Raw genomic sequence first — 11,349 nt, forward strand, 5'->3', positions numbered from 1 at the left:
AGGCCCGAAACGTCAGCCTTTCTGCTCCTATGATGCTGCTTAGCCCGGTGTTCATCCAGCTCTGCACCTTGTTGTCTCGGAAGAACAATCAATTTGGTTGCTTCACAGATTGAAACATTTAGATTTTGAACATCAGAACTCTGAACTCAACTGTTCTAGGCAAGATCCTGGGAGGATGGGGCAGAGAGAGAGAGAATTCTGAGGAACTCACTGATATTGGATGCCTTTCTAATTCAACAGTGTCTAAGCACAACCAGTCAAAGCAGAGTGGACCCACGAAGTGTGTCTGGCTCAGCCTGACTGAAATACAATCTTTTGCCTGATTCCTATCACTGCTCGATTGACTATTTCTTCAAATCCCTGATTGCATTTATGAGGTGTACTATTTGGAAGAGGAGAGGAAAGAGAGAACAAGAGGGGCAAGGCAACTCCCCTTACAATGAGATTAGTTACAGCACACGAGGCACATATTTTGCCCATGCCAGCCCCTTTCAAGAGCAACCCAGTCAGCCTGTTTTTTTTTGCTCTTGTCCTGTGCTACAAATATTTTCCCTTCAGGTAACTGTTCAATTCTATTTTGAAAATCCTGACAGTACCTGGCTCCACCACATGGTCAGGCAGTGCATTCCAGATCCTTAAAAGAGTGTTCATCTTCATGTTGCCATTTTTTTTGTGAATCATCTTAAATGAATGTGCCCTAGTTTTAGATCCTTCATCTAATTCAGCGCAGAACACTCATCATTTTGAACACCCCTATCAAATTTCCTCTTAAGCGTTTTTAAGCAGGACAGCCCAATCTCTTCAATCCAATCACATAACTGAAGTCTATCATTACTGGAATCATTCTTGTAAATCCCTTCACAGCCTTTCAAAAACCTTCACATCCTTCCTAAAGTGTGGTGCCAGAACTGGACATTTTATGATAGTAAAGGATTCAGCTCCAAAACAAATCCATTCAAATTCTTCATTCCAGTGCATTAACACATGCTGCTGGTTTGACGACAAATCTGGACAGTGCTAGAAAAGTGGAGCTCTGCACGCTGTTTGGAATAAATGCGAAAAAAGCATTTTATTTGGAACACAATTTAAAGAGGCGAATTAAGCTAAAGTTAATTTTCCATTCAATTACCTGCTCGGCTCTCAACCACCATGATGTGCAATCTATTAGATTACCTAGTGGTATTATTGCTGAACTGTTAATCCCGAGACCCAGGTTTGAATGCCACCATGGAAGATAGTGGAATTTGAATTCAATAAACATCTGGAATTAAGAGTCTAACGAGGACCATGAAACCATTGCCAATTGTTGGAAAATCCCATCTGGTTCACAAATATCCTTTAGAAAAAGGAACTGCCATCCTTATCTGGACTGGCCTACATGCGACTCCAGAGCCAAAGTAATTTGGTTGACTCTAAATTGACCTCTGAGCAATTAGGGATGGGCAATTAATGCTAGCCTAGCTAGCGATGCCCTCATTCCATGAATGAATAAGAGAAACTAGAATTCATTGAAACTGACAACAGGCTACACTGTGCTCCTGGACTCCGAGCTATTCTTCATTTGTTGATAATTTGTGTTAATCACTGGCCCAACCTTTCATGATTTACCACAGGAAATTCCTGAAAACTCTGATGCATTTCAACTAACCCATTGCAAAGCCATCATCGGTAAAGGCAGCTCCAACTTTATTCTTCTTATTCAACTTCTCCTTACAACTTATTGAATGGTCAACAAAGTTTAATGTCTGAAAGGAACCAGTCACATCTATTAGTAACTTGAAAAAAAATCAAAATTAATAGACTGTTACAGATAGTTAATTGGCTACAATTAGAAAAAGTTTAGGTCAGCTTGGTCTTCATACAGGTAAATCTACAAATTAATTATCTAATCAAGCAATTCTGTATATAAAATATTTCTATCTGAACAAATTTCCTGGTAGCTATTATCATTATAAATTCCTGCGACCACATTTGCAATGGTAACTCACTACATAAACACGTCACTAATTATACCAGCCTACCAATGGTGGCACTTTGAGATACCTCATTTTCACACTATTTTGCACAATCATAGCTGATCATCTGCATTCACACCATTTTGTGACTAGTTCCCCATACCCCTTAAGTCTGTGAGATACTAAATATCATATTAAATTATGGAACATCTGCAGTAGAGAATTCCAAAAATTTTCAAGCCTTTGAATGAAGAAATTTCTCTTCATCTCAGTCCAAAACCACTGACCCTTTGTCTCAAGATTGTGCTTTTGTGCTCTGGATTTCCCTGCCAGGGAAAGAACTTCTCTCATTTGGTCAAGCTCCTTCCAGACCTTACATATTTGAATAGATCACTCTCATTCTCCTAAACTCCAGGAATTATGGATCCAAATTACTTAGTCCCCTATAGTAAGGATTGTCTCATCACAGGAACAAACTAGTGAACCTTCTGTGGTACCTCCTCCTCCACTGTAAATGTAGCCTTCCATAGGATAGGGTAGAGACCAAACTGCACACAGTATTTTCCTGACAGTTAATGCCAGGTTAACTGGTCTAGAGTTTTCTTGTTTTCTAATTTTCTCCTTTGAATAGCGGTGTTACATTGGGCAACTGCCAATTTGCAGGGGCTATTCCAGACTTTGTGGAACTTTGGAAATTCATAGATAGCATATCCATTACCTCTTTTAGAACACAGACTGGAGGCCATCAGGTCTTGAGGATTTGTCAGTCTTTAGTTCCAAGTTTTTCCCATACTTTTTCTCTGTTTTAATTACCCTAATGTGCTCACTTATTGGCTCCTTGGTGACTGTCCATTTCTGGTAAGAAACTTGCGTTTACTTGTAATCAATGATACAAATGCTCTCAATTTTCACATTCCTGGTGTGAATTTCTCCTACCAGTGCCTCAGTGACAGCTTTCATTTTAGCTACTCTTCTTTTTTAATGTGAGTTTTGACGATACAATCCGTTTGTATATTGCTGGTCAGGTTACTCACATTTGCTATTTTTGTTTCTTTGATTGTCCTTTAATAGTTTCTACAGCATTCCCAAGTCTCAAGCTTACCCGACTAATCTTTGCAGCATTATAAGCTCCTTAATCTAATACCACCATGAACTGCCTTGGAAAGCCAAGGATGGATTTTTTTTTTGGTTGAGAGTTTTTTTTTGATGGAATGTATCTTATTGGAATGCTACCCTCTAAATTGGTTTATTCTGAAAATTTATGCTCAGTCATGAATCCCTCTGTATGATGTCAAGGGTATCGACTAGTATATCAGGGAATCCGTAAGTAAACAGAAATAGACAGGTATACTGACCAGTGGTGGCACAATGATGTAGAAGTTTCGCAGGTGCATATTCTTAGAACTGCGGAATTCAGGAGAAAAAACCTCTACCAGCATCTTGAAGTATTCAGTCCCCTCAGCAGAGTTTCGAGTGAGATCAGTAAGGACAGAATCTAGCTGTCTAATATTTAAGAACAAACATAGCTAAAATAAAAACTCACTGCAAACACCATAATCTATTTAATGTGAGGAATTATGAAATACATGGCAGTAATATCCCCAGCCACACAAGGCAGGTAGCTTGTAAAAGCGGAGAAATCTGGTAGGAATGTGGTTTGTTTTTTTTTTGTCCAGGTATAAATATTTAATCAAAAATCACCTCTGGTCCTTTCATAAATGGTATATTCTGGTTGGTGATCTCTGCCCATTGGGGATAGCTGCTCTTATTTAAAGCCAGGTATCTCAGACTGTGGCCTGCAGTAAGGCTGGTGAGTCTGGCATTTTGCAGCCATGAGCTTTTAGGTAGCATCTTCAACACACTGTGTTCCCCGGCCAACATTTCTGTCTTGGGCCTACTGCAATGTTCCAGCAAGCTTCAGTGCAAGCTGGAAGAAAAGCATCTCACTTTCTGCTTGGGGACCCTGCAACCTTCACACCTTCTTCCACGTCCTTTACCAATTCCCTCACCTTAGGACCTTCCATGACACGGATTGCTTTTAGACCAGCCAACCCAATCATACCTACATATGGTTCCAAATATCCGCTTTTCTTTCTCCCCAGCTTATGATTACCCATCTCTTTTTCTGCCCAACTGTCTTTATCTCCCTCTGTGCTTCATCTCTATCTAACGCTTATTCCTTTACTGCAACCACCACACTCCACCCTGTCCTCAGCTTACATAACCACCGTTTCCTAACTGCCATCAGTTCTGAAAGGTCACTGGACTCGAAATGTCAACTGTGCTTTCTCTTCAAATATGCTGCCAGATCCTGGTGAGTTTCTCTCACGATTTCTGTTTTTGTTTGAGTCAGCAATGGTTGTTTTGGAGCTTCGACTTAATTTCCCATCATTTTTCAAAAGATAGATGTGGACTCAACGGCCAACCTTTTAGGCCCGATTCTTGCTCTGAGAAACCCGATGAAAAGGTAGGTGTTTCTTAATTGAAAAACTCTGCAGTCTAAACAGCACCATCTCTACTCTCTCAGCTCTCCACCCCAGCCTGCTCTCTCAGCTTTCCGATTCCACTATTCTCTGCACCCATCGGCGGTGGTGGTGGCGGTGTGTGGGCATGCATGCGGGGGTGGGGGGCGTGCTGGTGGATTTTCAAAATGGGGTCACAGTTTGGGAAATATGGATCTAAACTCTCCATGACATTGAAGATTTTGTTCAAATCTCCTCTTAGCTCTGTCTGCCCCAAAGAGAACAACTCCAGTATCTCTACTCGATCCACATAACTGTGACCTCACATCCCTGAAACCAATCTAATCTCAGCTGTAGCCTCTGAAATTTTCCACAGTGGGGATAATTACAAGGCAAAGGAAAGGTGTGATGTGGATAACTTCATTTATATTCAATGTACTTGGCTTGACAGGGTCCTCTCCAAGGTTAAGATTTAGTTTTAGCTGCAGCCAATCCTTGGTTATGTTACCTGGCAGCTGTTTGAGTTTCCTCTGAAAGTCCTTCTTCTTTTACAAGTTCCTCAAAGTTCACAATATCTTCCAAGTCTGGAACAAATCTGAAGCAGGACTGAATCAATGTCAACTCAAGCTGACTGTGCCACATTTGAAATAATTATATGAACTTTTGTAATTAAACAATACCTTATTGCATTACTACAGCAATGTAGTCCACCAGATCGAATCATCCGAACGTAGCCCATTGCATTTCCTAAAAGAAAAACCATTAAAGTAGAAAACAAATTTACCTATTGTACAAAGTTATATGGCATCATAAGGAGGGGACAATGCTCCATGGCCTATGTTCTCATTCCAACTCAGGCATTTTTAGTATGACTAAACAACCAGTTTACTACTCTATACGTTGGCACGCCAATTCCCTACAAGGCATATTAAATATACAGAATAACATGTTCAACAGATACAAGGCATTTGAACTAATTATACATATTGATATTCATCTTTTAGGCCAGCTTTTATTTCCCCAATATCAAATGACTTCAAGAAACTGATTTATCCTCCACACAAGCGTCCTCCCATTCTATCTCATTTTACCAAACCATATCCTTCTATCTCTTTCTCCCTTACGCATAATCTAATTATCTTTACTATTCGTTGTGATAATAACTTCCACATTCTCATCATTTCCTGGGTAAAGAAGCTTTTTGAAAGTACATTCACGGGATATCCTCATTGCTGGCTAGGCCAGCGTTTATTGCCCATCCCTGGATGATAGACAAGAGAGCTGAGTGCACCATAAAAAGTATTCTATCCAGGTGCATAACAGCCTTGTATAGCAATTGCTCTTCCCAGGACGTAGAAACTGCAGAAAGTTGTGTGCACAGCCCAGACCATCACGGAAGACAATATCCCATCCATGGACTCCATTTACACACCTCATTGCCGCTGAAAGGCTGCCAAAGACCCATCCCACCCCAGTAATGCTCTCTTCCAACCTCTTCTGTCAGGCAGAAGATACAGAAGCTTGAACACACACCAACAGATTCAAGAACAGCTTCTCCCCTGCTGCTATTAAACTGCTGAATGGACCTCTCCAATTTTCAAATAATGTTGATCTTGCTAATGTTGATTTTGCTTTGCGCAACCCCTGTGCAGCCGTAACCGTGTATGCCTCGCTCTGTCTAAGCACCATATGATTTGTATATGAGATAACAAGGTGTAGAGCTGGATGAACACAGCAGGCCAAGCAGCATCAGAGGAGCAGGAAAGCTGACGTTTCGGGCTTAGACCCTTCTTCAGAAATGGGGGAGGGGAAGGGGGTTCTGAAATAAATAGGGAGAGAGGGGGAGGTGGATAGAAGATGGATAGAGGAGAAGATAGGTGGAGAGGAGATAGACAGGTCAAAGAGGCGGGGATGGAGCCAGTAAAGGTGCATGTAGGTGGGGAGTTAGGGAGGGGATGGGTCAGTCCAGGGAGGACGGACAGGTCAAGGGGGTGGGATGAGGCTAGTAGGTAGGAGATGGGGGTGGGGCTTGAGGTGGGAGGAGGGGGATAGGTGGGAGGAAGGACAGGTTAAGGAGGCGGGGACAAGCTGGGCTGGTTTTGGGATGTGGTAAGGGGGAAGGGAGATTTTGAAGCTGGTGAAGTCCACATTGATACCACTGGGCTGCAGGGTTCCCAAGCGAAATATATTGCTATGATCTGCCTGTACTGCTCGCAAAACAAAGCTTTTCACTGTGTTTAGGTACATGTGACTACAATAAATCAAATCAATCAATACTTTAAGTGGCTTATGAATGAAGAAAACCCAAGGACAAAAGGTAGAAGAGGTAGTTGAAAATCAAGAAATGACAACTAGCATCAATCTGGAAGCAATCAGAATTGCACTGAAAGGAATGAAAATGGCAAAGTGGTGGGACCGGGCAAGATAACAGAAGTATGGACCTGCTGTGACAGAAATCACAGGGCCAGTGGGAGAGTATGCAACAGCTGATGCCTGAACTGGTGACTTGGCAAATGCTCTGTTGAGTGCACTGACCCGCATTTTAAATCAGTACTTTTTTCAGTAAAATCCTGACTAAAAGGGAATCTGAACTTTCGGGTTTCTAAGGAAACTGAAACCATTTGAAACCAGACAAAAAAATGCAGTGGCATTAAAGCTCAGATCATCCATGATGCAGTGCAAGCATTTGAAAAAAAACTGAACACAAGGACGCTCTGAGATAAAGGAAAGTAAGGTGATGAAGGGTCTAGGCCAAAATCATTGATTCTCCTGCTCCTCTGATGCTGCCTGACCTGCTGTGTTCCTTCAGCTCCACACTATCAATGGATTCCAACATGTGCAGTTCTTGCGATCTCCAAGGTGATTGCAGCTGCCTCAGTTGTTCTAAAGAAACAGATTGACCAGCACCAGCTTCATGATAGAGAGTGCAGTTAATAAAGCGTTTATTGCCCCTATTAATAAAACCAAGAGCAAAGAGTACTAGAGCAAGGTGGTGATATTGAATTTTTACAAGACACTTGTTAGACCTCAGCTGAAGTATTGTATACTGTTCTAGGCACCATATTATAGGAAAGATGAGGACGTATTGGAGAGAATGCAGAAGTGATTTACAAGAATCAGTGATGAGCATAAACAGAAGAAGTTGGGACTGTTTTACTTGGAGAAAAGAAGTCTGAAAGGAGATCTGATAGAGGTTTTAAAATTCATGAGCAGGGTGGGCAGAGTAGGTAGGGAGAAGCTCCTCCCACCATTAAAAGGAAAAAAAAAAGTACAAGAGGGCATAGATTTAAAGCGATGTGTAAATGAAACAAGAGTGATGTGGGCAAAATCATTTTCACACAATGAGTACTTAGGGTCTGGAATGCACTGCCTGGAAATGTGGTGGAGACAGGTTCAACATTGTGCCTGGAAATGTGGTGGAGACAGCATTCAAGAATGTATTGAATGATCAATGGTGTGCCTTTTCCACATATCCCAGCACAAGATTGGCACTACACAATGGAACCAGTGTGGACTGGATGGACCAAATGGTCTCCTTCTGTACCATAACAATTCTGCGATTCCATGATGCATTGCACAGGGTTGTTACCGAAGGTTGAGATAAAGGTATTTCTGGTTCAGCCATGCCACAAAGACTGTTGTGAGCTGAGAAGATTCTGAAACACAGTATTTTAGTGAAGAACATGCGTATGGAACTCAGGGTCGGTTGGAAGCTACTGTCAGATGAGGATTGGTGGCTAGATCCTCAGTGACAGAGTTGGAATTTGACCTGAGCAAGTTGCTAACTTCGAAGGTCTTTCTGGCGAAATTAGGACCATGTATGCTAAATGGCCTGCCCAGTACACTCATGAGATCGAATATTGTATCTTCCACTTACTGTGTAATTTACAGTCTATACTCTCCACAAATTGTTTGCTAATTCATGCTCAAGTTGAAATGAAGAAAGTAAAAGGTACAAAACTCAACTCTCCAGGGGAAGAGAGAAACAGTTAACATTTCAGCCCATTGACCTTTCATCAGTACAGGAAAAAGTTAGAGACATAATAGATTTTGAACAAAGAGTTGTGAGAGGGGAACAGGATCAGAATCAGAGTGTCACGGTTCTGGACGAAGACGTGGAGGAAGTAAGTGACTTCAAGAACCTATAGTTGGTGCTGGCAGAAGATTATTATGGAATTGAAAACTGAATTAACTTTGGTTGGTGTAATTAGAAGTTCAAGTAGTGCAGAAATTGAAGGAAGGAATCTACAAGTCAGCTGTGAGACTGGCGTTGTTGTGCAGAAACCTAGGCAACATCAAGAACAGGACACCAATGACTGGACACCGATATGTTGGATGTATGGTGTAACAAGAAAGGGAAAAGGTCAGGAACCAACATATCAAGTCAGTGAAGAAGGTGGGAACATCAAAGAAAGTATCTAATTAGAGACTGAAATGATCCGGTCATCTGATTGGGCTGGGGGATGATGGTGGTCAGATTCAATTTTCATCTCTCTGGTCACTGTGGGTCAAAACATAAAATATGGCGCAGAGGTACACACACCAACAGGAAGTAGGTTCAAATTGTGGTTTATGCAAAGTTGTTGCCATGCAAATACCATGCCAAATGGCATAAGTGGCCGCAGTGTTCCAAATTTTCTAAATTCTGTTGAAAGTTCTGGGTAATATCAAGCACTCCAAGCCTTCTTCGTAGATAACATGTCTAAAGAACCTAATCTGTTGTCTTTTAGGCCACTGTGACACCTTTTTCATGTTTCACTTCATTCAAGAAATTCTTTTAGTGTCAGCTTTTCTTCTCTTAAGCTTGTTCCATAGAATTCTGACAGTTACACAGCATCACTGTAATAAACAGGGCCCACCTACAGGTCCTGGATATCCATACCAAGACAGATCTTAATAGGAGCGATTCAACTACATTTGCACTCTTTTCTTGATAAGAATTGTTTGCATTAACCATTTTTTACCATGGACAAAGGAAGCATGGGGTGCTTTCCCACTGTCTTCCTCAGATACGGCTTAAGAAAAAAAAAACCCTCTTCCCAGAGGATCCAGAGGTCCTCTGAAGTCGAAGCTCCTCTGCCTTCACCATGGTAGAACCTCACAAAATACCAGCTGGGTCCAGCAGGGCTTGGGGCTATCTCCACCTTTCAGCTTAGTCTGGAGCTCTGGAGGTCACCAAGTACATTTTTTTTATATTGCATTGAGTTGCTGCCTATGCCACCCTTTTTCAGGCCCAAGTTCAAAACTTCACCATCCTCTGCGTGAAAAAATTACTCAACTCCACTTTAATCCTCTAACTAATTGCAAAAGGCCAGAAGTGACCACATCCTGGAAATCATTCAGTTACCCTTTACTGAAATAGCTAGTTTCAAATGGAATTGCATTATGAATATCACCCTTCACTTGACACTTGTGTAACTGTAAAATTTTAGTTTCCAAATTCAATGTGACCACTGTTTCCATTGATTATCTAACAGTGTCATCCTATTCACCAGGCTTTTTCACAAAATAGTCAATTTACGGACCCCAGTCTATCTTTGCATAGGTGCAATTAAATAAGTATCTTATCGCAATACCAGAAAATCACAATCTGGAACTAGAAAGACAGAAAAATGTTGAAATATGTTATTGTGCGACATGCATGCAAAGATCGCTTTCAGTCACTTACCTATTTGGCTAATAAGCTGCCTGAACTGGTCAAGATAACTCTGTCCCTCTGGAGTTAGTCCAAGTTTTCTGATGCCGCGATTAAACTTGTCTGCACGGTCAAAAGGATACTATGAACAAGAATTAGTTGGTTCATAGAAACAAAAATTTGCCACACAAAGAGAGATCATACAGCTCATCGTTTCTGTGTTAGCAAAAGTAGACCTATCCAAGCTATCTCCACCTTTCAGCTTAGTCTGGAGCTCTGGAGGTCACCAAGTACATTTTTTTATATTGCATTGAGTTGCTGCCTATGCCACCCTTTTTCAGGCCCAAGTTCAAAACTTCACCATCCTCTGCGTGAAAAAATTACTCAACTCCACTTTAATCCTCTAACTAATTGCTTGAAATCACTTGACTAACCTATGACTAAATTGAGGAGTAAAACTAACACTGCAGTGAACAATGACACGGTAGTTTTTGGGTTTATCATATGCCATGATTCCTTCAATTTTCCTGGGGTCAAGTGGTCACACTGTTGTATAATTACTTGCTTTATATTTTCCCCTTCCACTTATTGCTATTCTGAGAGGAAACGAACTCTTTTTAATAAATCATTAAGAATGTATAAAAACACATCAAAACTGGTATACACTCATCATAGGACACTGTACAAAGATAAACTGCATTTCAATAATTTAACAAGTCCATTGATACCTTTTGATCATTTTGGTCCTTTGTCTCCTTAAAGAATCGAATGTCTTTGATTAGGCGAGACTTAATGTGTTCATCATACATGAACTGGCTGAAAATATAAAACTTCTTCCTCAGAAACTGGTAGGTGAAATTGACCTAGAACAAAAAGACATAAGGATCCAGTTCAAATATTCAGCACAAAAACTATCAAGTTTAAGTCACTCAGACATTTCGGTGAGGCAGTGGGACACCAACAGAAAGGAATACTGAATGCATTCTCTCAGGATTCAACTGTGATATGGTTATACCAGGGTAAGTGCGGCTGAAGATTAAATGTCTTAATTTTTCAAACACAGAATCATGAAATTAAGTGCGGATGCTTCAGCCATTGCAAATGAACGGAGCTACTGAACCTAGAGAGTAGAAACATCAGTTTTCCTTTAGTTTGACTGTTAACACCAAGACTGTGCATCAAAGTCTTGCATCAAATTACCAAACTGACTTCAGCATTTCAGCACTCCATTAAGTTAGAGCGTACTTTACAGGATGAAATCCACACCAGCTACAAAACATCATCTTGCTGGATGATG

At 41.0% G+C, this 11,349-nt stretch overlaps 1 protein-coding gene across 1 annotated transcript in view; it reads right to left on the minus strand.

The window, feature by feature from the left end:
* Positions 1-11,349, minus strand: part of LOC125485808 (WASH complex subunit 4-like) — an 18,479-nt gene that overhangs the window by 6,459 nt on the left and 671 nt on the right. Inside the window, exons 2-7 of the mRNA XM_048610550.1 lie at positions 10,781-10,915; positions 10,086-10,194; positions 5,098-5,164; positions 4,926-5,012; positions 3,311-3,458; positions 1,649-1,745 (exon numbers count right to left, since the gene is read on the minus strand). Coding sequence (XP_048466507.1) covers positions 1,649-1,745; positions 3,311-3,458; positions 4,926-5,012; positions 5,098-5,164; positions 10,086-10,194; positions 10,781-10,915 — 643 coding nt within the window. The remainder of the gene's footprint in view (positions 1-1,648; positions 1,746-3,310; positions 3,459-4,925; positions 5,013-5,097; positions 5,165-10,085; positions 10,195-10,780; positions 10,916-11,349) is intronic.

This window comes from Rhincodon typus, chromosome 22 (assembly GCF_021869965.1).
Source record: "Rhincodon typus isolate 14 chromosome 22, sRhiTyp1.1, whole genome shotgun sequence".
NCBI classification, from domain to species: domain Eukaryota; kingdom Metazoa; phylum Chordata; class Chondrichthyes; order Orectolobiformes; family Rhincodontidae; genus Rhincodon; species Rhincodon typus.